Source organism: Podarcis pityusensis (assembly GCF_964106645.2).
Source record: "Podarcis pityusensis genome assembly, chromosome: 11".
Taxonomy (NCBI): domain Eukaryota; kingdom Metazoa; phylum Chordata; class Lepidosauria; order Squamata; family Lacertidae; genus Podarcis; species Podarcis pityusensis.
Genome location: NC_138036.1, coordinates 10,311,036 through 10,338,373, shown reverse-complemented (window position 1 = coordinate 10,338,373; position 27,338 = coordinate 10,311,036). Strand labels below are relative to the sequence as shown.

The window sequence follows — 27,338 nt, the reverse complement described above, 5'->3', positions numbered from 1 at the left end:
CACCAGACTGAGGGGAAAGCTGATACTGCATACACATATAACACTAATCTGTAGTTTGTTCTGCAAACCATGAGCCAACGGAAGAGCCAAGAAGCCTGGGATGGCCAAACAAACTATGGTTAAGCAAGATTGCTTGGTTTGAACATAATGATAAACAAGTATTAAAACAAACAGTGTAAGCCAACACAAACATGGCTTCACATGGTGTTCTGTTGGCGGAAACAACCCACAGTTCTTCCACTGAATGGATTTGCACGTTCAAACAAAGCATGGTTGGTTAGACTTAACAAAACATAGATTAGTATTAAGTGCGAACCAAGCCATAGACCGAAGGTTCTTAAGCACCAGCAGCTGAAGCACAAACAGAGTTTGTGTGTGAGGGATTTCAAGTGAGCCATGAAGTATCTTCTGGCAGTGCTTCCTATTTTTAAACCAATAACTCTTTTGTTCCAAGTTAACATGAATATTTTCTGAAAAACAATGCTTTTCTGAAAATTGAAACTAATTCAAGTTTGCATGTTAAAGAGTGTAACAAAGACTGGTGTCAGTTCAGAAACTCTTATTTTCAATACATTGCCCAGGATTATATTTGTGGGTTGGCAGTCTCCATTAACATATTCATTTCATATATATATTTAAAAAGCTATTCAATCCAGAGGTTTTGCAGAGAGGCAAATTTAATTTTTTTAAACAAAATCTAAACTCCACTTAGTTATGAGCAGGCTAGTTGTCATGTAAACTCTTTGCTGTGAGAAGTGAAGCTCAGGCATGTAGGAACCTTTGTGGATTGTGTTCACTAATGTCCTTAAACTAAACATTTTAATATGAAATGAAATTCTGATCTCTTTATTAAGGGGAAAAATGGTATACAGCAAAACGTTTGGATTGCCAACATGACAGCAGAATTCAATCATTTGTGAAGGTTCACATGATTCTCAAAATAAAAGCTAGACTTTCTAACTCAATAGACTCAACAAAGAGTAATGTGGTTTTTAAAAGCACTAATAAACCAAAGTATTCGTATTACAAGAAGTATCCATTTGAAATGCAGTTGTGTTGGGACAGCTGCCACAAGGAAAGGCTTGCACATTTTGAGCCCCTTTGCACCTTCTAATCCACTGCCCATGCTTTATTAAGGCAACCTGGGCTAGGTTGGGCACAAGGCATCTGGAGTCTTCAGAACTAGAGCCCTGCACATAATGGCTAGGATAGGGGTTGGGTATGGTGTGGATTTGTGGGTAGACTTTGTGGGAGAGGACAGCATCAGCCGTAACAGTGCTGTGACTGAGAGGTGGAGCTAAGCCAGGTAGAACCTGATCACCACTGATGACATAATCAGGTGTTTAATTGGTTCAGAATCCCTCCCCATGCCCCTGTGAACCTCCTTTTTCAAACCATGTACCTCTGTACAGGGCAGGGGTGACTGTTGTAGTGACAGGAAGGGGGTATTTCCCTCGCCCCCTTCCCCATGTTGTCTGGATTGCAGCTGTTGCAGCATTCCAGGCACCAGGGATGGGTGAAAGGAGAGCAAGAGATAACTTGAGAGACCTGTAATTCACCTCTACCTGCTGTCAGTATCTGAGGGAGAGAAGAGTATATATTTTTGGCTTGGATTAAAATCTAAGCAGAATACTATGTCAGGAATCATAATAATCACCTTGTATTTAAGGTTAGCATCACATTTTATTGAGCGTTATAGTCCATGCCAAGAAATTATGAACTCTGGTGTCGATCACTAACTACATTTTCTTCAGATTATTATTTTGCGCACACAGCCTCCTTGTTTCCACCATAGATTTTGCACAAAATATGGCAGGAGCAGTCCATATTCTGCCCAGCTTCAGTATTGTAAGACACTGCAGTATTTTAAATTTGATAAGGCTCCTTACATTACAGGTGACTTAACGTTCATCCTAGAGTGCAGTGTTTCGGAATGTATTCTCTCACAGTGATTTAAGAAGTATGCATAATCATAACAGTACTAGTGAGAGGGGAATTAGATAGTTAGCATTTATGTGAACTAGTAGACCTTGCTTCTGAATTTTTGCATTTCTTGTATTGTACTTTATTGTACTTTAACATGTTAAAAACAAAGAGAAGAATCCTGCTAGAACCACAGAGAAAGATGAGTAGCCGTGTTGGTCTGCCATAGTCGAAATAAAAAAAATCCTTCCAGTAGCACCTTTAAGACCAACTAAGTTAGTTCTTGGTATGAGCTTTCGTGTGCAAGCACACTTCTTCAGATACTATCTGAAGAAGTGTGCTTGCACACGAAAGCTCATACCAAGAACTAACTTAGTTGGTCTTAAAGGTGCTACTGGAAGGATTTTTTTTATTTAGAGAAAGATGAGTGTGAGAGGAAAAGAACAGCTAGTTAATAGAGTGACTAATCCAGTAGACTTTGAAATAAGACCTTTCTTGTGGGATTTAGGGCAGCGGATTCATTCTAATTGGGTGAGAAACACTGTTGAATGTTTTTTGGTTTATCAACTGTATCACATAGTAGCTAGCAAGAATCTTCACCCTAGTGCAGCAGGGCAGATCTGTACTGCATGACTTAAGTCCTTCAAATGGAGTTTGGTTTTGCATGCCCTGCTTTAGAAAGGGATAAAATGACAGCCTGTCTGCTCTAGAAAGATAGTCTTATTTCTAAAGAATAGATACTAATACTACAGTATAAATGTGTGCTCTTTGACCTTACTAGTGTATCTTAAAGAGCAAACTTTCTAATAGAGCCTTCTTTGGCCATGACAAAAGACTAGTATGCAGCCCCTGCTTGCTTATTCCCTGAATTACTTTTTATTTTGTAGGGTCTCATCAGCCACTGAGGTTAGCTGCTTGTTCATGGGGACTAAATTTGCCTGATGAACTTGACTTCAATTGCTGCTTGACATACATACATACATACATACCCCTGTTGCACCCCATCGCAGAAGCCCCCTTCACTCAGTGAATTCTCCTTAAAGGGTACAAGTAAATGTAAAAAAAGAGGTGACTTCTTAAATACACCAGGGGTCTAGTAAAAGATTAGGACAAACAGCTTCAGCCTCAGCAAGATCTTCAGCATTCTTTTGACTATTTCTGGCATCTACCAGTCCCAGCAGAGGAAATACCTCCTTCCCCCTCCTTGACTTTTCAAATCTCCGCCATAGCTCCTTTATCTGTTTCTTCCCTTAAACATTGAACCCAGCACAATCTCTCCCTCTTTCCTTTCAAGATAGGTATACTGTTTTCCTAATACTTCGTTCTGTTGGCTACCCCTAGTTCCCAGTGCCCATAGATTTCTTCCAGCTTCCACAATCTCGTTTCAGATGCCTCCTACTGCTTCTCCAGTGCAGTGATTCATCTACATCACATTATTGAAATACATAGTCAGGGCTAGGTCTTAGCCTTCTTTCAGATAAGATGTTAAGCTAAAAAGCTGGAATAAAAATCCCCACACCCATATATATTGGACTCCCATGATGTTTTTCCATATAGTTTTCATTGTTGGTGTTTAAGTTTGGTTTATGCACAGTAAATTGAAGCTGTGAAATTTGTTCCCTTCTAACCAGTTTGATTTTCAACCTGGTAAGGTTGCTTTACACAAACATGAGCCTCAAACAACAGGGGCATACAAAATATAGTTGGGGGGCATTATCCTTGTATACTATTGTGAATTAAGCAAAGAGTCAGTAATGGGGCATCTACGGGCCATTAACTTTCAAGACCATGATTTATATGTGTATGATCCAGAGCCCTATTTTGTTTATCATTGTATGTCAACACTGACACCTAAATCTACCTTTGATTCCTATTGATGTATTCTTCTTGAAAATTATGATAAACTTTTACATAGGTTAATTTAGTTTGCAAAAGAGAAACTTTTTTGTTCAGTGATTTATTTCAGTTTTTCAAAGGCTGTATCAGGTTTCGGCTATGGAACTGAGGTTAATTTCCACATAAATTGAAAACAATGTAAATCTAATTAGTGTGCTGCTTGGGCACCAGATATTTTGTTTTAAAGATCATGGTGGTTTTAAAGATGGAAAAGCTTGCACAGCCATTCTAACACGAATCAGGACGCTGTTTTGGTCTTTCTGACCAGCTTGAATTTTATCAAAGGGGCACAAGGCAAATACCAACAACAGCAAAAACCTGTTGAGCTGAAACTTGGCATACATGAGCTACCTAGTGGGGTCTACTACAAATGTGACAAATATCAAACTGATCCAGTAAAAAATGCCATATCTCGATCATGCTAGAAAGTCCTGAATATTGGCACTTTGACCCTTTTTACACCACTTGTTAAGCAAGTCATGTATTTCCTTCCGATTTCAGTGAAAGCTATTGATGTAGGCTTGTTGAGGGTGGCAGTCATTCATTGGTGAAATTTTTGTTTGTTTGAAGTTTGGTGAAATTCTGAGCAGCAGTTGGAAAGTTATTATGGTGTTCCTGCTCTATTAAAGTATGGCAGCACCTACTGAATAAATAATGCAGGGGTATACAGATTCATTTTTGAAGTGACCATTTTGCCAGGACTACAGTGTTTGCATAGGGAACAGATACTGGATGCCATGTGCAATGCCTATTCCTTTAGTTATGGAATATGATAGTATAGTACAGTGGTTAAATGAGAATTTGCCAAGCTTTTTGAGTGTGTGGACATATTTGTAAACTTGAGAAATTTTCTCAGTGGACAAGACCCCACAATGGCATATGTGCCACCCCCTTACTGTAACCCCTCACCAAAGAGGGCCCCCCCCCCGCTTTTGTTTGCTCTGTTTCCCAAACTATTGGGAAGACTCTAACAAAGCAATACAGGACAACAAGGGGTTTTTTTGCTGGTCCTAGACATTTCACCAACACTGTCTGGATTTGAGCCTGAGAGTGGATGTATTGAGGGTAAGTTGCAAGTAAGCACGTATTGTGACGTTGCACAACTTCATTACTGATCATGGGGCATGTCAGCCTTAGCTTCCAATTTCCTGGCTTGGTGGAGCATGAACCAATATAAAAGAGCGTCAACCAGCATGTTTTTTTAATCATTGGGTTCATATTTGGTTGGAATGCTTTTTTGCTGCATTCTCTTGGCACTTTTCTGTTCTCATACAGAGCAGCAAATGATCTGAACTGATTTTGGCCACTGCAGGTGGCTTTTTGTTTAGCTAACCGCCTGCCTATTGCTTCAGTGTAAACACTGACCATGGTTAGCTGTTTGAAGGAGGTAAAAAGCTGCCCCATGGTTAACTTTGAAAAGAAAAGGAAGAAAGATGGGTGAACCCCTGGCATACTCTGGATCTCCTAACCATGGATAGGCAATTTGGGAATGTTACATCTCCCTTGCACATCTCGGAGGTGTCAGGACACAAAACAGAAACTGACCAGGTTTTTGCTATGAAGAAAAAACTTCAGCCTTTAAACCTGACCGATTCAGCTCCTGAAAGTGTCTTGGTGAGCTTGTAGCTGAGCCAAGGGTGCCCTTTGCTGTTTAGCACCCACAGAGAGCCTGCCATGAGAGCTTTTAACTAACGGATCATATCTAAAGACTGTTAGAGACAATCTCCTGTCTTATCCTGGTGCAGGTGCTCATGTTGCCCTCAAGTTGGAGGTTCAAACCTCTCTGGGTTTCAAATGTTGTTTAGCGTTGACTTAGTAATATTGTGGCTTACTCTTTAATAGTTTTATGTTTATAGAACATGTGTTGCAATAACTGTTTCTTGTGACTTTGGGGAGGACATAAGTTAAATAGATCATTTTACTTTTCTTTAATTGCAAAACATACTGGTTAAGGAATAGGTGCTTATTTATATCTAGAACTCACTATATCTAGAAAATTAATTGCTAGAAAGGCAGCCTTCTGTGATCAGTCACTACTGAATTACATGAAGGATTTGTATAAATGAATAGCCCATAAATTATGTCAGTGTTAAGCCCCTGAAATGCTATGCACATTTCACAATGGTGCATGTGGGAATTGCATTTGTGGTTTGAGGATATTATTAGGCCTGGGGTTTTTTAATGTTAGATCTTTATTTAAACTACAGTGAACAAAGAACTAAATAAAACATATCTCTGTCTTTTGGAGCTATATTGTGATATATAGATCGTAAGAAAGAGAATCAACAATCTGTAAATCAAAAATTAGAGAAAAATCTCAGAGCTTCCATTCAAGTCTCTGCGGTATTCAGGAATACTCTAAAGAGTGTGGTTTGATAAAGTGCAGCCTGAGTAAGACTGTGTGCAGAAGTGTGCTGTATTTCTTGGGTGTGTAAGTAGGGTTGATAGTATTCATAGTGATGCAAGTGAAACTCTTGGATCCAGCTTGGCACCTTGGAGGGTCTTGTAGCAGTGACGGTCAGCAATGCTTTTTACCAGCATTTTATAATCCAACTGCACCCTTTAAACAAACAAACAAACAAACAAACAAACAAACAAACAAACAAACAGACCTGGCCTCTGTCATTCATATTCTAGTTACCTCCAGATTATGCTACTCTAATGCATTGCACATGGAACAGTCTTCTGAAGACAATCCAAGAGCAACAATTGGTTCCAAAAGTGGCAGCCAGAGATCGAAATGGAACCAGTTGGTCAGATTATTTTACACCCATTTTGTACCAGTTTCACTGGTTGCCAGTTTGTTTCTGGGCTTAGTTCAAGGTGTAGTTTTTGAACTTTAAAGCCCTAAATGGCCTGGGACCTGGAGAATTGCCTTCCCTCATTTGAGTCTGTTTGACAACTTTGCTTCTCTTATGTGGCCCTGCCTTGGGCCCACCCGCCACCTGAAATACGGCAGATGGGTACCCAAGACAGGGCCTTTTGAGCTGTGGTGCCCAGGGTTTGGAACCATCTCCCCAAAGGAGGTCTGCCTGGCCCCATCAGCACTCAGTTTTATTCCATAATTTTTTTTGCAGAGCTATCTTCGTAGGCTGTTGCTGTGCTCACTTTACTTTTGAATTGTTTTAACTATTGATGTTTTTGTGATTATGCTTGTGTATTTTTATTTCTGTTATGAACCACCATGAATATGTTATAGGAAGATGGTATACAATTTTTAAAATAATACCTGATGACAGTTGCTTGATAGTGTTATCTTAAAGATGACTCAAGGGATTCTTCCCTGTTTCCTCTGACAAAAAATACTTGCTTTAGATCTTTACATCGTAAATATCATATTCCCACGAAATATAAACATATAAATCTACTTTGAAATAGCATTTTAAATAGCTGTAGCTACGAGCCAGCATTATGTTACATCTACATCAGCTCTTAGTGGTTACTTACTTACTCTTTTTGGTTGTCAAAACACAATGTCAGTTTTGTGAAATATTTAAAAAATGTTCCATTATGAAAATAAGCCAGTCTGTTACTGAATTCCATTTTCAATTCATAAACTTTTTTTAAAAGTTGCCTATGTACAATACAATTTGATAGAGTCACTTCTTAATCGGCAGTCTTGTTTTATACAACCCTTTTTAGAAATTGACATAAACATGCAAATCTTCTTTTCTTCTTCTTCTTCATCTTCCCCAGTTTGTTTTCATTGTTGTCAAAAAAGCACAACAAGGTTTTGGAGCAAGCCACACAATCCTTGAGAAGTTCCCTTGCTTCAGATGACTCTCCGCTTCCGGATTATGTGAGTACCAAACTTAGTGATTAAGGGAACAGGTCAAAATAGCATCTCCTAACCCTGCAGAAGTCTATCAAAGTGTGTGACAACCTGGCAACCACCAACACCAAAGTATAGGAAGCTCTGCTGGTGACATCATGTCTGAAACTCACTGAGAAAATTTAAAAAAATGCACTTGCAAATGGCAAAATAAAAACCACAGCTATTCGTAGCCAAGACATTTACTTTAGTCTGACAGCTTGCAATTCTTGAACATTTGAGTATGATTGCCATTATGGGGGGGGGGGGGGGCAGGATTTTGGTTGGCTGCCTTTTAGCCCGCATCCATCCACACATAGCAAAAGCAATTTGGAGTAACCTCTTACACAGGAAGATTTTATCTGTTGAGAACATTGTCAGATAATAGCCATATTCTGTTTGCCGTTCACTTTCTCTGGATATGCCAAATGTTTGTTGTACAGACCTGCCATTACCAGAATGCTGATGAGATCTGGTATATTGAGTTAAGAATTTAAATTATAATCTGTGGAGTCTCCAATTCAAATATCAGTTCAGCCATAAACTCACAGAGGAGTCCTATGTAAGCCACATTAATATTAACCCTTTCTTGAAATATGGGGTTGTATATAAGATAACAAAGTTGAAGTACTATATATTCTTTAATTTTTAAAATATACATAATTTTTAAAGTATGTATCTCACTGTTTAGACCTTTAAGATCACTCAGATCACCTGGGGAAATTTTACTCACAACACCAAACCCTACAGAGTAGGGCAGTGTCTCAAAACCCAGTGCCTAGGGTCTCCCTGACATATAAAATATAAAACTAGATCCTGCTTTGCATGTTTGAATTGTCTGAATTTTTGTTTTATATGCTTTTATGTTGTTTTTAAAATATTGCTGCTTCTTTGGCAATAGGTTGTGTTTTCATTTGAATTCTATATTTGTTTTTTAGACTGTAGACCACTTAGAATTTTTAAGAATATTATGCATTTTATAGAAGTGTTTAAATTAAATGGATAATAAATAGATGCTCAAAGTGGGATATGTAAAAACAGTTATAAAGCAACAGCGATAAGCCAGAGTCAATTAACATAAAGTAGTGCGATCAACTGTATGAAATGGATTATACTATTACTGTGTATTTGTTCATGTACATATGCATGTAATTGGTTTTCATTTATTGCCCTTCAACAATGGTTAATTTGGATTATTGATGTCAGTTGCCAGGGGTAGGCGAGAAATGGGGGGAAAGCACAGGGCTTCTGCTAACAGGAGTCAAAAGGTGAATCCAGCTCTGGGTTTCCCAAGTTCTAGTCAACACTCTAACCAAGGCTTTCTCAAATTTAGGTCCCTAAATGTTGTTGGACTACAGCTCCCATCATCCATAGCTACCAGGACCAGTAGTCAAGGATGATGGGAGTTGTAGTCCAACAACACCCGGGGACCCAAGTTTGAGAAAGGCTGCAACCACTACATCACACTGTCTGTCAGTGAATTGAGAGAGCTCTGAGGTCCTTTTGGCCAAAAAGCAGTATATAAATAAGCCATAACATCACACTAGCATAACTACAAAATTCCTTTTGCCATGTTGTGATATTTTAGTTATAAGCATTACTACTGAGAGGTTGGTCTATCTGAGCTCAGTGGAACTTCCTCCTTAGGCTACAGTCCTATGTAGGCTGCTCTGGAAATAGCTCTCGTTGACGAGTCTTCTGTTTTTATTTACAGTCGTACCTTGGAAGTTGAAAGGAATCTGTTCCGGAAGTCCATTCAACTTCCAAAACGTTTGGAATCCAGAGCACGGCTTCTGATTGGCTGCAGGGAGCTCCTGCCGCCAATCAGAAGCCGCGGAAGCCCCATCCGACGTTTGGGTTCCAAAGAACGTTCGCAAACCAGAACAATCACTTCCGGGTTTGCAGCGTTCAGGAGCCAAAACGTCCAAGTACCAAGGCATTTGGGATCCAAGGTACAATTGTATTTTTTAAAGGTGTATACTACTTTTTCTTTTGGAAAAACTCAAAGGGACTGAGAGCAAAATCAGTTAAAAACAGTAAATTTTAAAACAATACAGCAGCAAATATAATCAAATAAAAAGGCAAAGCCCCTTCAAAACACAATGTCAGTGGAATATCTGTTTAAGAGGGATGGGAGGAGGTTAGCCCTCTCCTAATACCAGAGGACGCAAGCAACAAAACGGAGTCACACATAGGATTGGATTGTTAGGGTAGGAAAAACTCTAAAAGTTCATGAAGATTTGGTGTCCTATTGCTGATTTTTTGGAAGTTAAACAAAATAGTTATACAATATACATGCTTTCCAATTGTATAATAATAATTCTGTTTTCCGCTATTAACTTTAGCTTGTCGAGTTGTAATTAAGTTATTGAATTCAATAACAAGATTTTTTTTTTAAGGAAAGCCCCTGCTGAATTTCAGTTCCTATATATTCCCTGCTTTAAAAGCTGGGCATGGCCCATGATCCCCATACCTTCATAGATACCACAAGTGTATACTCCTTGTCTTTTGCCCCACTAAAGAGGTTCCACAACTAGCGAAATGAACTAGGTCTCACTTAGATCATGTGACTGCCCAATAATGGACATCACATGACCATAATATGAGGCTTCTTCTAGGGGGTGCAGAGGTATGTACTCCTATATCTGAAAATCCAAAGCTTTATCATGATGTTTCACCCCAATAAAACAGGTTTCAGTATTAACTGAGGTGTGAGAAATTTATCCACCTCTCAAACTAAAGTGGACATGTTGAAACGGTGAACAAGAGTCCGCTTATGATAGATTTCTGACCACAGTTAATTTCCTTCCTGCCAGAGCACTGATTTTTTTTCTTATATACAGTGGTACCTCGGGTTACATACGCTTCAGGTTACATACGCTTCAGGTTACAGACTCCACTAACCCAGAAATAGTGCTTCAGGTTAAGAACTTTGCTTCAGGATGAGAACAGAAATTGTGCTCCAGCGGCGCGGCGGCAGGAGGAGGCCCCATTATCTAAAGTGGTGCTTCAGGTTAACAACAGTTTCAGGTTAAGAACGGACCTCCGGAATGAATTAAGTACTTAACCCGAGGTACCACTGTACTGTGCAAATCTGACTGGCAGGCCCAGAACTCTTGATGTAATTCAGTATCCTCCCCTTGATAAATAATCTAAATAACCCTGTTATGTAGTTGTTGGGTGAGATGCTTCTCTCTTTCCCTTTCTTTCTCAGCTAATGCTCCATAAAGGAGTCAAGGAAGGCTCCAGTTTTGATTCATCTTATATTTGTCTATGGTAAATAGAAAGCAGCTGCCAGTTTAAGCATCTAACTCTTGAAAAACACCCCCCCAACATCATCTGGAAATAATATAGCTGGTAAAACAAAGCTAAGAAGAAAAATAATTGTTTATTTTATGTGGGATGAATGGCTTCAGTTGGGGTCCTTCTAATTTGGCCATTAGGTGGGTTATTAAAAAGTAGTATTACAAAGGTGGTTTCAACAAAAAGATTGTTTTGGTTCTATCTTGTTATTACATTTGATTATAGCCAAAGCAGTAAGTACTATATAAATAGCCCTTCATTTCATTCCTCCTGCAAATAAGCAAAAAACCAGTAATCTTACTGTCTTTATGCATTGGTAAATGCTAAATTACTCCCTTACATTATTTTAGTTCCTTAAAGCAACTTGTGTTTTAGAAGTCATATTTAATTTCCGCTTACATGGTTTGACATGTGCGGTGTGTGTCTGAATGATAGCATAAAAGTTAGCCATCTTTTAAGCAAACTAACAATACTATAAATGCATGGATTTCGGGAAGGAATGCTCTCCTTTTTGAGTTTACAGTTTTCAGTATGCTTAGGTTCTAGACCACATGATACAAACTCCGGCCACAGTCCAAGACACACCTACCAGAGAGTAAGCCCTGTTGATCCCAATGGAACATTTGAGTAAAGATGTATGGAATCAGGCTGTAACATTGGTTTACTTTAGGGTGGAATGGGATTGGTTTGGTGGAAATTCCTAAACATCACAGTTTCATGAGAACATTTTAACAGAACGTAGGCAGTTCTTTTGAGAGCTCGGATACCAAGGGTGTGTAAGGGCCTGTTTTATACAGAGTTTTCACAACTTGTGATCCATCAGGAGAATCTCTGACCGCTATTCATATATGGTGGCTTACTAGCAGGATGATAATTTTCCAGTATTTGTTGCCTGCTAAGGACTTCAAGAATTGGTGGTGGATGGGGTTGTCAAACACATAGCTGTCCATGATACATAGTCAGATAATCCATTTGGCTTGGCCGATGTGCAGACCAGCCTTGTACAGTTTTAGACCAATGGTCCATCTAGCCAAATATTGTTAACCATAACTGAGAGGATATTCCTTAAATCTTTTCCATGGAGTTGATTGGGGTGGTGGTTTAGGAACTTCAGCCATCTACAAACAAAACATGTGCTCTACCACTTAGCTGTGGTGAAACCCTTCCTCATAGTCAAGGAGAAGGCTTGGGCAAAATTTCCTGTTTCCTGTATAGGAGAATTTCTACACCCTACTTTATGCCCCTTTCCAGGACTCTTGAATCTTTGTCCCCTTTGCTGTTTTTGTTTTTTTAAAAAATCCACTTTTTGAGAAGAAAAAGCATTCTATATATTTATGCTAAATGAGCTGTGCATTGTTAAACAGGTCTGCACAGAATTTCACAATTTGCATAATATAACCTGAATAAAATTGAGTCTCTCGTTGCGCAGGAATTGCACATCCCTGATAGGTAGTGTGCATAAAAATGACTGCAAAGTTTGTCTCAGTATCAATGTATTTCCCTTTTCCTTTTCATGTCTAAATGTGTGTATCTCTTATATAATGCGTATCTCTTATATAATGTCTATAGTGGGGTTCTGCTAATTTTTCTGTTTATTTCATCTGACAAATCAGAGGCCAAAATTGTATTGTGGCAACATTTATTCCTGAACTTGTGCTTAGCTGAAGAAGAGACTCCAAAAAGTCTGAAGCGAGTCCACTTTAGTAGTTTTCCAGGCATGATGTGCAAGCCTCGTGCTTTTCTAGTTTCTGCTGCAAAACCAGGAAGGGAGGCAGACAGCAGCATTCTCTGGTTTGGGGACAACCACATCTTCTTTGCCTCTGTTAACAAGATAAAGCATTATCAGTCGGTTTGTCTCGGTGGTGTTTTCTAGAAGTCCCATCTTAACTTACCCATGATGTCTCAGCTGAGACTATCCATACGTGACAGTTTGAGACAGTGGTTTTGTGGACCAGACACTATTTGTTCACTAAAAGTGAAACCGGAATGATTTTCATTTTCTCACAGTCTACCAGCTACACAAATAGCTTTAAGTAGCCACTTGTGGTTGAGAAGCAAAGGTTTTGGGTCAATTTTTCTAATATTTTATTGGGTGGAGGGGAGGTTGGATGAGTAATAGCCCACAAGATTTGTGCCTGAATAATAACTCCAGTATTTTCACCTGATTAATAATGTAAGTACAGTGGTACCTCGGGTTAAGTACTTAATTTGTTCCGGAGGTCCCTACTTAACCTGAAACTGTTCTTAACCTGAAGCACCACTTTAGCTAAGGGGGCCTCCTGCTGCCGCTGCGCCTCTGGAACACGATTTCTGTTCTCATCCTGAAGTAAAGTTCTTGACCTGAAGCACTATTTCTGGGTTAGCTGAGTCTGTAACCTGAAGCGTATTTAACCCGAAGTACCACTGTAATTAAGCACAGTGTATGAGAGGCCTTGCTACAGAGAGTGCATGTTGCTTGTCTCTTCCCGCTCCAAATAAGAAAAAGCAGGTGCAAAGATTCAGCAGGTGTTCAAACTTCATAGAATATCATACTGTAAATACACAGGCTATATTTCATTAAGACACCTCAGTGTTGAAAGGAGAAATCACATCACATCTTTTTGGTGCATCTTTTTTGACCCCATGAAAATGAGTGTAGTGGGTGGGGATAAAGCTGGGGTTTGACCTTGAAGTGCAGAAGTGTCCTGAACACACACAAGTCTCCATTGCAGCATGTATTGACCCAACCTTGTGTCCATTAAAATAGGTGTAAGTTATCGAGATACACAGTTGAATTTGAGGAGTATTTATTTATTTTATTTTACCTTCATCCTTTTTGTCACATGTTCAAAATAAGTAGGCAGTCCTCCAGTATAGTCCTCCAGGAAGCATAGGTGTTCCCATTCTGTTACCAGTTTTCGTTTTACATTTTTACATCTTGCGAACACAGCATTCAGAAAATGCTTCAATGCTCAGTGTTTCGGTAACCTGGTACCTACTAGCAGAGTTGTCCTATCCTCTTGTGCCAGTCTAATTAGGAGCAATGACTATCTACAGGTAATAATAATAATAATAATAATAATAATAATAATATATTATTTATACCCCGCCCATCTGGCTGGGTTTCTCCAGCCACTCTGGGCGGCTTCCAACCAAATATTAAAAATACAATACAGCATCAAACATTAAAAACTTCCCTAAACAGAGCCACCTTCAGATGTCTTTTAAAAGTAAGATAGTTGCTTATTGCCTTGACATCTGCTGGGAGGGCGTTCCACAGAGTAGGCGCCACTACCGAGGTAGTTTTAAATAGTAGTAGGTTCAGGTTTAATGAACTGTACTGGTACTGTGGGTGTGCCTGTAGCTGTTCTTGCTTGTTCCAGGCATCTGACGCCTGTAAACCAATGTAAACAGACCCCTCTGCTGAGAAAAAGTGTATCCTTTAAATGCCCTGCTGTTCACTGTCTATTGCCCACTTCTATATTGTTTGGGGTATCAGTTTAGGCTTATATTTGTCAGCCACAAATATACAAAGTATTCCCTTGAAATACTGTGAATGGGCTTTGGTGCCTCTTTCCCCACAAATTTATTAACTCTTACACTTATTAGCAAACATATTTTTTAGCTTCCTGCTTCAAGAGTTGTTGAAGAAACTTCCACCCATTACTATATGAATGAACAAAGCAGCATTCACATTTTGAAAAGAGAGTTTTGCATCTGCATCTCAAGTTTTGCATGCTCGTGAAGAATACGCGATTGAAAATGATTTTGTTTGAAGCTCCAGCTAGCCATTGGAGCTGGTTGCATTTATTTATCCCTGAGGAGAAAATGGCATGTTCTCCCATACTGAATCATTAGTAGGGCTTCTCCCACACTGATGTCAGTTTGTAGCAATGCTGCTGGCATGAAGCATATGAACTTCTGCTGCCAGAGGAAGCAGCCTACATGTGGAATGGGCCTGGAGGGTTGGGTTAAAGAAAGAGAAGTAAAGGACAAGGATAATGCTGAAAATGTAGAAGGTGGAAGAAGAGGAGAAATACTAGATGGAGATAATACAGGCCTGGCACCAGCAGCCAATGAGGTTGGGCACTGGGTGAGTGCCCTAGGGCTCAGAAGTCCCCCTCACAGGCCTGACACTGCTGCTCACCAACTTGCCACTAAGTCCTGGGCTGGATGAATTTTTGAATGTGGGGGGGGGGGGTAAGCTCAACTACCATTCCCTGGGTTCTTGTCCACCTCCCTGCCTTGCCTAGACTCTGAGAAAGGCCCAGGTGGTCCTTCTTCAGAGCCAGGTATTCCGGTCAGAGCCTAGGAGATTGCCTGTTTCACAGCTGCAGTTTCAACTACAGTGGCTGAAAAGTCTTTTTAAACATAGAATTTTAAAAACCTTTGTTTGAGTTTCTTTTTTAATTCTTTATCTGTGATTGCTCTCCCCCTTTCGCTTCCCAAGGCACAGCCCTGTCCATTTGTGTCCCCCCCCCCCACTTATTATTGGACTTCAATTCCCATCATCCCTTCCCATTGATGATGCTGGCTGGGGCTCTAAAGAATCATGCACACAGACAGCTAAGACGTCTACTACTTTATTAATAACAAATTTATAATGAGGCGATGGCCATAGGGGACCATTTTCCACATTGGCTACTTTTCCAGACAGTGGATTTAAGTGGCATTCTGAATTTTACAGCCGGCACAAAGAATTACCATGGCAGATACATCAGTTCTGTTCCTTAACTCTTTCATTTTTATCATTTTATTCAGACATGTTTCAGTGGCTTCATGCTATATGTTTTCTTTTCTCACATGCCAGCAAAACATGTGTGCTTTTTTGTAACTTTTCTAAGTGTGCAGGAAACATTGCATTTATTTTAATTAATTTACTCCCCCATCCCAAGAGATTCAGGTGAGAAACTACGTTAGTCATAAAACCCCAAGAAATAAACATTAATCTTACTGTGATCTTTGTTACCTTTTTGAATAAAAGATACCTTTCACTTGCTTGGCTTTGGTGAGTCTGGAGTAAAATTCCTCAGAGAATCGTAGAAATGTAGAGCTGGAAGGAATCTTGAGGTTCATACCCTTGCTGTCCCAGCTTGGCATATAGATGGTAAATATAAGAAGGTATTTCTTAAAGCTTGTGATGGCGCGTAGAGGTGATCCCCATTTATATAGGTCATCATTGGCACCTTGAATCAAGCGCTTGAAGACAATGGGTGTCATTTCAGGTCTAATAAATTCCCAATAATGGGACGCGGGTGGCACTGTGGGTTAAACCAAGTGCAAGTAGATAAATAGGTACCGCTCCAGCGGGAAGGTAAACGGTGTTTCCGTGCGCTGCTCTGGTTCACCAGAAGCGGCTTAGTCATGCTGGCCACATGACCTGGAAGCTGTACGCCGGCTCCCTCAGCCAATAAAGCGAGATGAGCGCCGCAACCCCAGATTCGGCCGCTACTGGACCTAATGGTCAGGGGTCCCTTTACCTTTATATTCCAATAACCCACATGTAAGCACAAGAATGTGATGAATCTTTAAAATTCCTTGGCCTTCTTAAACAACAGCAACCCTTTGAATTGTAGCTAGTGCATGTGAGTGAGCATTGGTGCAATATGCTGTTGACAGCCCAGCTGAGTGATGAGTAACGCAAACCCTCTCTATGATGCATGTTCCAGCGCACACCCCAGTTAGTTAGCATTAGTTCACCTTACTAGCTTCACCCTTAGTTAGCTGGAATGCCTGAACTCATCTACCATGGCCATTCCCTGGGTAAACACTCCAGAACTTTAGTGAATATGAAAAGGACAAGGTACAGCTTCCTTTAGCAGTATAAATAGTATCAGCTGCTAATAACTTCCTATGATGTTGCCAAGTGTCCACATATGTATGTTGAACAGACAAGCAGATTAGAAAGGATAGGAACTGTTGCAGGAAATTATGAGAAGTCCAAATCTGGTCAGAGCTTTGCCAGGAACAAAAACTATGTTTGGTGGGACCCATGTTCCTAGAGCTTGCATTCTCAGATTTTATCCTAGTAAGTTTAAAGAAGAGCAGTTCAATTAATGGAACTCTTTCTCATCTGGAGGATAGACTAAAGGACAAGCGATGCAACAGAGCTGTGCAGACTTGCATACACTTCTTCAGTGTATGAAGAGGAGACTCAAATTGCAATAAAAGAATAGTTATTTCAGTGTTTCTTTAGCACGCAGCAGTAACTAGCCACAGTATAGATTCTGGCCTCCCCTAATCCAAAGACCACACAAGAACTGGCCTGCAAGTTTGGGGGATAATCACAGAGTAGGTTGTGCTTCCATAAGAATATCTTCCTCTCACACTGTGATAATATTGTTTCTAGAGGAACTAGATTGACTTATAACTTCAAGAACTTAAAACTGGTTTCTAGCATTTTTAACTTTTCTCTTTTCCTTGCGTTGGGGTGGGGTAGGTGTCAGGGAACTGCCATCGGAAGGAAGGGAAGTGAAAGGGCTCACACAGGTTGGGAGAGACTCAGCAGCTGAAGAGGGAACCAGTAGGGGGAGAGGAGCTGAGCTGAGGGAAAGGGAGCTGGAGGGATGGCTCAGAGACACTTCCAGCGAAAACAGTGGGGAGGTTTCAGGACCTCCTGTAGGGACACCCACTCCTCGCCGGAAACTGTCACGCAGAGAGTCCAGAAGACGTGTTTCCGTTAAGGAGCTTTTATGTTGGAAGCGATTCCGAAAGCAACCACTGTCGGAATCTGCCAGCGACTGACGGAGCCATGTTTAAGGGGCTCCGTTACAGACAGAGGTTTGCAAACTTGACCAAACTCTGAGGGACTAGGATTTTACACACAAGCAGCTCATCGTCCCATCACAGCATTCCGACAGTCTTCGTGAGCAGCTTGTGCAGGAGAAGGCATCATGAGCAACCCAGCCGGAACCGGAGAAGCAGGAGCTGGAGCGGGTCCAAGCCTGGAAGAAAGGTACCGGGTGTTGGAGGTCCAGCTAGCGCTGCAGACGGCGAGGCTTGAGGAGAGGAGGGCTCAGGATGCAGACAAAAAGGGGAAAGACACCCAGCTCGTCAGAAAGGTACCAGGATTGGTGCAGAAGTTTGGGGGGGAGCCCAAAGACTATCATGGCTTTCGGACAGAGATGCAATATGCCCTCAATCTGCAGTTTGATGAATTCCCTGACGAGGAATCACGAGTGGCTTTCGTGATTGGGCATCTTGAAAAGGGGGCGAGAGACTGGGTTAGACCCCTGATGGCAGCGAATAGTGACGTCCTAAAGGACACGATGAAGTTCTTTCGCGCCATGGATCTGATGTTTTCCAGCGATATTGAACAGGGAGTGGTCCGCAGACAGTTAATGGCTTGCAAACAGGGGAGCCGATCTGTCCGTGAGTACTGGACTGAGTTCACCATGTTGATCCATAAATTGGGGTGGGATCTATCGGCGGAACCCATTCAAATGCTCTTTGAAGAAGGGCTTTCTTCGGCTGTGAAAGACGAACTTTCCCGGGCGCCCAGGGCGGAGTCTATGGACCAGCTGACCAAATCAGCGCTGACCATAGGAGCGCGCCAGGAGGCGAGAGCATTGGAGAGGCGGGAAGGGAAGGGGGAACGTTGGAAGGAGTTCCGCATTCCAGACATTCCAGAGCCAACTTTCCCGCCGGCAGAGCCGATGGAAATCGGAACAGCGCGCGCGCGCGCAGTTTCAAAGCCCAGTGAGGGGGGAAAGAAGGAGGGAAAAGGCGCCCGGAAATGCTATCTCTGCCAACAGCCAGGTCACTTTGCCAGAGTCTGCCCCCAGAGGAAGGAATGGCAAGGGATGGTAGGAGCTGTGGAGGGAAGAGAGGAAGAAATACCGAAGCAAGTAAAAGCCAACGCCTGGCTGCCACCGTCGGGGCACAGCAGCCAGGCCAAAGAGCAGTGAAAGTGCCCACGCCAGAACCTCCTAAACCCGCCCTAGTGATAGAAGTGGCGCTAGAGCTGCCAAACGGACACCCTCTAAAGATAAAGGCGCTGTTGGACTCAGGCAGCTCCTGCAATTTCATGAGCAAAGAGTTTGCAGCTGAACACCAGATACAGACGATCCCTTTAAGCAACCCCCTGCAGGTGACCACGATCGATGGCAGGGAGCTGTTGGGAGGAGAAGTCAGCTTGCAGACCGTCCCAATGATAATGAAGGTGGCAAGGCACACCGAACTGATAGCGTTTAATGTGGCCACCTTGGGAGGAGCTCCCATTATATTGGGGATGAGCTGGCTAGCGTTACATGATCCGCTGGTGGGCTGGCATCAGAGAGTGGTTTCTTTTGGTTCAGCACATTGCTTAGAACACTGCAAAGAGGGAAAGGGTTTGGCAGGGGCCCAAGCCACCCTAGCAGGGACTGAAGTAACGGAGAACGTGAAGGTACCACGACAATACGCAGATCTCCGCGACGTCTTCAGCGAAAGGGAAGCTGACCAACTACCCCCGCATAGACCCTTTGACTGTCAAATCAATTTACTCCCTGGGGCACAGCTCCCTGTAGGCAAGCTGTACGCCATGTCAGACAGAGAGATGCAGGAGCTAAGAGAGTTCATTGACAAGAACCTGAAGAGAGGGTTCATCAGAGAGTCCAGGGCGGTGGGGGGCAGCCCAGTGTTTTTTGTGGATAAAAAAAACACGAACAAGCCGAGGCTTGTGTGTGACTTCAGGGCCTTAAATGCAGTGTCAGAACCAGTGGCTTTCCCTATGCCCAGGATTGACGACATTTTGACAAGGGTCAGGAAGGGAAAGATTTTTACTAAACTGGACCTAAGGGGGGCGTACAACCTGATACGAATAAGGAAGGGGGATGAATGGAAAACCACCATGTTCACCCCTTTGGGGGCATTTGAATATTTAGTTATGCCCTTCGGCCTACAAGGAGGCTCCGCGTGCTTTCAATCGTTTATGAACCACGTCCTGGGGCCTTTGCTTTACAAGAATTGTGTGGCCTTCTTAGACGACGTGTTGGTGTATTCTGAGAATGAGGAGCAGCATGTGAGAGACGTCAGAGAAGTGTTGAGCAGGCTGCAAGCCAACCAGCTGTGGGTGAAACTGGAGAAGTGTCAGTTTCATACCAAGGAGGTGGAATTCCTGGGGTATCGCCTGTCAGACAAGGGATTGGCCATGGATCCCGGCAAGGTCCAGGCGGTGCTGGAATGGAAAACACCCAAAACAAGGAAGGATGTGCAGAGGTTCCTAGGATTTGGGAACTTCTATCGTAAGTTCATCCGAAACTTTGCCCACCTGACGGCGCCCATTACGGACTGTCTCAGCAGTAAGAAGAAGTTCGTTTGGACTGAGGAGGCGGAGCGAGCATTTGAGGAACTAAAAAGGGCCTTCGCCTCGGAACAACAACTCCTGCATGTGGATTTACAAAAACCGATGAGAGTGGAAACTGACGCATCAGACAGAGCGATTGGGGCGGTGCTTCTGCAGCCAGGGAAGGAGGAGTCAGAGTGGAGACCGTGTGCCTTTTTTTCGCGAAAGCTGAACAAATCCGAGAGGAACTACACGGTGTATGACCGAGAACTACTAGCCATTCATGAGGCGTTCCGGAGATGGAGGCACCTGCTAATTGGCGCACAACATAAGGTGCAAGTGTGCACTGACCACAAGAACCTAGAGTATTGGAGGACGGCACGAGTGCTCAACCAACGGCAAGTGAGATGGGCCCAGGAGTTCTCCAAATTTAACTTTGAGATTTGTTACGTGCCAGGCCCAGAGAACATTAGGGCGGACGCTCTCTCACGCAAACCTGAATATTTGGAGGGGGAGGGAGCACCCGAAGAGAGACATGTCATTCCAGAGGACCGCTGGGTGTGTGGGGCGGCATTGGTGGGACAAAGAGAACTGGTAGAGGAAACAGAGAATGATGAATACGCCCAGAATAAGCTCAGAGGTCTTAGGGGTGAGGGAGAGGAACCAGGGGGTTTCGAGGAAAGAAATGGAGCTTTGTATTACAAAGGGGCACTGTATATCCCTGAAGGAGACTTAAGGGGGAGGGTACTCAAGCAGTTGCACGACAGCCCCACGGCGGGGCATTTTGGACAACACAAAACCATGTGGTTGGTCACCAGGGAATTTTGGTGGCCTAAGGTGAGGGAAGATGTACGGGAGTATGTAAGAGGGTGTGAGCAATGCCAGCGAGCCAAAGGGGAGAGGCGGGCACCGGCGGGGCTATTAGAACCCTTACCAACCCCAGAACGACCTTGGGAGGCAGTGTCGATAGATTTTATGACTGATCTGCCGAAGTCCAAGGGGAAAACAGCCATCATGGTGGTGGTAGACCTACTAACAAAGATGTGCCACTTTGTAGCCTGCTCGCATGCAGTCACGGCGGAAGAGACAGCGAAGTTATTTGTAGAACACATTTTTAGGTTGCACGGAGTGCCATTGAGGGTGGTCTCAGACCGAGGAAAACAATTTACTTCCAGGTTCTGGAGGAAGCTCATGAGCTTACTGCAGGTGGAGGTCAACTTTTCGACTGCCCGGCACCCTGAAACCAACGGGCAGGCGGAAAGAGCAAACGGGGTCCTCCAGCAATACCTGAGGTGTTATGTCAATGACAGAGAGAATGACTGGGTAGAAAAGTTGGCGCTGGCGGAATTTGCCTACAACAATGCCGAGAATGTGTCCACAGGGATGAGCCCCTTCTTGGCTAATTATGGGTGTCATCCCAGGGCTTTCCCAGGGGGAGAAGGGGAGAGATGGGGTGTCCCGGCAGCCGAGCATTTTGTAGAAGAAATGGAAGCAATCCATCGTCAGCTCCAACTCAACTTAGAAAGGGCGAAGGAAGAATACAAGAGGCAGGCAGACAAGAACCGAAGGGAAGGTGAAACCATAAGGGTGGGAGATAGGGTGTGGCTGTCAACCCAAGGGTTGCCGTTCAAAGGAGGTTGTAAGAAATTAAGACCCAGGAGATTGGGTCCCTTTGAGGTCATTCAACAGGTCAACCCAGTGGCTTTCAGGCTCCGGTTACCCAACCACATGAAACTGCACCCAGTATTTCACAGGTCGTTACTGTCACCGTATGAGGGGGGACGAGAAGGGATGGCCACTCGGGGACCGGTCATAGAAGAAAGGGAATGCAGCAGCCATGTGGCAGAAATCCTCGACGCCAGATGGAAGGGGGATCAGGTGGAGTATTTGGTAGCGTGGGAAGGAGAACCGGAGTCAGAAAACACTTGGGTAATGGCAGAAGATATCAATGACGAGGTATTGATAGAAACGTTCCATCAAAGGTTCCCAAGGAAACCTCAGCCTGTGGAGAGGTTCCGGAGGGAATACTTTGGGACCACCGATGAGGAGGAGGAGTTGGAAGGATTCTCGGAATCGGAAGGGGAAGGGGAGATGGACTCTGAGGAGGAGGAGTACTTCGAGACCAGGAACCGCAACAGGTGGAGAGAAGTGTTCGGGACATCGGAAGATGAAGGAAGTTCATTCCGGGGTTTTGCCTCCTCACCGCCCGTAGAGGAGGGGGCGAGAGGGGATGAAGGGGGCCCTGGAGGGGAGGTGGATGTCAGGGAACTGCCATCGGAAGGAAGGGAAGTGAAAGGGCTCACACAGGTTGGGAGAGACTCAGCAGCTGAAGAGGGAACCAGTAGGGGGAGAGGAGCTGAGCTGAGGGAAAGGGAGCTGGAGGGATGGCTCAGAGACACTTCCAGCGAAAACAGTGGGGAGGTTTCAGGACCTCCTGTAGGGACACCCACTCCTCGCCGGAAACTGTCACGCAGAGAGTCCAGAAGACGTGTTTCCGTTAAGGAGCTTTTATGTTGGAAGCGATTCCGAAAGCAACCACTGTCGGAATCTGCCAGCGACTGACGGAGCCATGTTTAAGGGGCTCCGTTACAGACAGAGGTTTGCAAACTTGACCAAACTCTGAGGGACTAGGATTTTACACACAAGCAGCTCATCGTCCCATCACAGTAGGCCACAGGCTTGCTACTTTTGCCAACATATTCACAGCCTGGGGAAAATAAAGAAGTGGTCATGATCATGAGTTTTTCCAGTTCCCACACTGTTCTTTTTGCTTGCTTGTGTATCGGAGTCATAGAGCAACTCATGTTACACTGCCCTGAGGGAGAAAAAAACTTAATTGGATTTTCCTGAAATATGAAGTCCAGTCTCTTTGTGTGTTTTGCATTGTACAGTTCATCTCTCTTTTTCTCTTGGCTCTTTCTTATTACAGTTTGTTAATTAAGGTTCTTCAGAAATCTTAGCCTTGAGTTGTTGCTTTTAACTTTGGAGTTAACAACCATCCCAGACTGACATGATTATTATTTTTTTAGGGTAATTAAGTGGCTCCAGAGTGGGTATGCAAAATGCAGTGTGATGGTTTTCTCTCACATGTACAAAAACCACAGAGCTCAACTCTGTTGTCACTTTAAAAAGCATGTCTGCTAAGGTAGGGCAAGGTCTCCACGACACCCCCCATTGTAATTCCTTAGTATTTCATTTATTTTCCCTGTGCAGCAAATTATAAACACCTGAGTAGCCATCAGTCTGACAGACCATGAGTGTCTTTGAACCTCTTTATACTCTTGCACTCCCCACCCCCAAACCTTAGATCTCTTCTCATTTTTGTAATTTCTTTCTCTTGATGCTATTGCCTTAATGCAGGCATAGGCAAACTCTGGCCCGCCAGATGTTTTGAGACTACAATTCCCATCATCCCTGACCACTGGTCCTGTTAGCTAGGGATGATGGGAATTGTAGTTCCAAAACATCTGGAGGGCCAGAGTTTGCCTATGCCTGCCTTAATGTCTTGGATGTCACAGAGGGCCTTTTGGTGTAGTGGCTAGAGTGTCAGACTAGGACCTGGAAAGACCAGGGTTCAAATGCTCACTTGGCCATGAAGACAGTCACTTACTCTCAGCCTAGCCTACCTCACAGGGTTGCTCTGGGGATGAAATGAGGAGGGGGAGAACCATGTATGCCCCCTTGAGGTCCTTGGAGAAAGAAGTGGGATATGAATGCAATAAATAAATGATTGGGAACTAGTCACTTGCGAGCTCTTTTGTGGCATTGGAGGGCCTGGCATGCGTCCAAAGTACCACAAATCTCTGGCTGCCATTGGCTCAGCTCCTTTGAAGGGCTTGCAGCATAGGGCAAGGTAGGAAAAAAATCTTAAAATCTGAAGTCCAGCACATCCTACATGAAAATAAATAATCTTCAAGTTTTAATACGCAAAATTGCTCACAGTTGGACTGGCACCATTATAGATTCTGATGACTTTGCTGGACTGTGCAGGATCTAAGGGGGGGGGGGGAGCAACTGTGAAAATTCGGCTCTACAAATAAAGACTGGTGCAGTAGGTTGATGTGTTTGAAACTAGATCAGTAAAGCCAAGTGAATTTTTTTTGCTTGTGTGTATGATTGGGAAGGTGTTGTGGTTTGTTCAAATTACTGTTGCTTGGGAAATATTGACTTTATTCAGCATGGATGTGTAAAGTATTAATGAAAAATGTATATTGCTAGACATTCAGAGATGCTCCATGGTTCGTATCCATTGCATCAGGTGTCCTCTTCCAGGCTCTTGTGTACAGTAAGTGTTTTATACAAGAACAAATCAGCTGGTGTATAGACATACCTTGAATCCTATTCTTAAACAATGTCATTTCCAGGATATTTTATTTCAACTTTTACAATTTAAAAATACTAGTAGTTTGCATTCGCATCATTACCTGGCTAGTTCAAGTCAATGGCTACATTAAAACATCACAATATATTGTAGTTTATCAGACAGGAATGAGCTGCGGCGAGACTTGGACTTCTGTGCTCTCATTCTTTCAACGCAGCCACGAGGAGATCAGAAGTTTTCACTTCCATTTTTGATGAACCACAGTTTAGCATGTCATCCTGAACTAAACTCTGATCAGTTTATCCATGCCTTGTTCAGATTGTTTTCAAATATTATTTGTTGTGCTGATTGAGGTGATGGGAGTTGTTGTTATAGTGCCACCTGGAGGGCACTAGGTTGGGGAAGGCTGACTTAGACAATAATAGAGACTTTACCATCACAAGTGCAACACATTTCCCCCCAGTGTGTATTTGTGGGAAAGGATTGTTGGGGTGGGGTGGGGGTTGGGATCCCAGCCAGATTGCATTAGGATAGATAAGGTAAAGGTAAGGGGACCCCTGACCATTAGGTCCAGTCGTGACCGACTCTGGGGTTGCGGCGCTCATCTCGCTTTATTGGCCGAGGGATCCGGCGTACAGCTTCTGGGTCATGTAGCCAGCAGGACTAAGCCGCTTCTGGTGAATCAGAGCAGCGCACGGAAACACCATTTACCTTGCCGCCAGAGAAATTACCTATTTATCTACTTGCACTTTGACGTGCTTTCGAGCTGCTAGGTTGGCAGGAGCAGGGACCAAGCAACGGGAGCTTACCCCGTTGCGGGGATTTGAACCGCTGACCTTCTGATCGGCAATTCCTAGGCTCTGTGGTTTAACCCACAGCTCCACGCGTCCCTAGGATAGATACCTGATAGACAGATACCTGATAAATCCCTAGGATAGATAACTGATAGACACCTGATAGATAGATTAGGATAGATACCTGATTCCTTTTCCAAAGTGTCAAATATGGCTATAAAGGAAAGGATGTATCAGAACTGTTCTTATATCCTTCCTTTGGGGGGGGGTCAAAACATTTTTTCCACAGTTTATCCAGTCTTAGTTTCTAACTCTAGACTCAGGAAGTTGAATAGCCTGAATCTGCATTCAGCTCTTATCCAGAATCTTGCGGATAATAAGCTTTAAAAATAAGATGGAATGTCATAAACAACAACACTTAATCTAAAACAATAGTTGTGTGTCCCTGCTATCACAGCTTTCCCAAATCTGCCCTAACTTTCCCTTCCTGTTTGTACCTTCAACCGGTCTATTGAGAGAAACCTTTAAGGGAAGGCATAAATGCTGTGTGTGGATTTTTTTTTTGTCCGTGTATACACTAAATGACAAATGCTAAAATAGAGGGACAGTCCTAAAGATAAGTACTTATGCCTTCAAAGCTAGATATTATAAGTTTAAAACTGTGCCATTCATTCAATTTTGTACAGTATCTTGCTCTGTTTGTGTCTCTACAATTGCATCTTTAAAATGCTGTATGTCTAAATATTATTTAATTTTATTTACGACTTGATACACTTGGGGAGGATACCCAAAATATCGTCACATTTAAGTAGAATTCATTCTAAAACAACCAAAACCTATACTGATGTATTGTTAATATAGACAATTTAAAATGAAGAATAAAAATGATTGAAACTACGGTATTAAGTAGTAAATACTTTGCAGTTTATTAAGCTCTTTAAGTGATGGCCAGATAACATTTTCTTCAAGAAATGCATATACAGTGGTACCTCGGGTTACATACGCTTCAGGTTACATACAGACTCCGCTAACCCAAAAATATTACCTCGGGTTAAGAACTTTGCTTCAGGATGAGAACAGAAATCGTGCTCCGGTGGCGCGGCAGCAGCAGGAGGCCCCATTAGCTAAAGTGGTGCTTCAGGTTAAGAACAGTTTCAGGTTAAGGACGGACCTCCAGAATGAATTAAATACGTAACTAGAGGTACCACTGTATATAGAATACTCCCGGTCCCAATTGCAAAGTTAAGAGTGCTTAAGTCCATTCATATCAGTGGGTATGTGAGTACTTCAGTCTGTGTTGGATTGTGTGCACTGGCTGAGCAATGGTAATTTTCTAATTTAACCCCTATATTGTATTTTTAGAAGCTGATATTGAAACAGTTTTTCACACAACTTAAACACTTTTCACTTCTTTACTTGTCATTATTAATTTCTCATCTTTGATTGAACAATGTTTTGGAAGTAACTAACCTGATTGTTCATGGTCTTTTAAAATTTATTTTTAACAATAATAATAATTATAAATTTTTATTTATACCGCACCCTTCCCGGTTTAAAAACCAGGCTCAGGGCAACTAACAGCAAATATAAAACACTGATTAAAATGTGACTTAAAAAAGCATAAAACAGCATAAAATACAACATAAAATGCAGCATCAATATCAATAAAATTCAAAAATTCTGGGGTCATGGGGGGGGGGGAGAGAAAAGAAAAGCTTTCCTGTAAACTTTCCAGGCCTGAGTCAGGAAAAAAATATTGCTGCTCGGAGAAGTTTCATTCCTAATTGCTGGAAATGGTAAAGCATGAATTAGAGAGAATACTTGAATTTCCCTCTCCCCTCTCCCTGGGCCCCAGAATACAACAAACTTTTAAAGGCCTTGACTTCCACACATTTACTTAATAGGAGCTACTTTTGAGTTGACACACGTAGGCATGTTCTGCTAGCTTCATAGAACATGCTTATGCTCCCCAACTTCTCATTTGTGTGTGGTTTGTCTACATTGTTAATGCAGATTATATCTGGCAGAGGAGTCTTAGAATTGCTG

At 42.6% G+C, this 27,338-nt stretch overlaps 1 protein-coding gene across 5 annotated transcripts in view; it reads left to right on the top strand.

Annotated features, from left to right (window-relative positions):
- Positions 1–27,338, top strand: part of DYM (dymeclin) — a 177,682-nt gene that overhangs the window by 104,991 nt on the left and 45,353 nt on the right. For all 5 annotated transcript variants that reach the window (XM_080973461.1, XM_080973462.1, XM_080973465.1 and 2 more), the window contains one exon: positions 7,516–7,618. In XM_080973461.1, the coding sequence (XP_080829587.1) occupies positions 7,516–7,618 (103 nt within the window). The remainder of the gene's footprint in view (positions 1–7,515; positions 7,619–27,338) is intronic.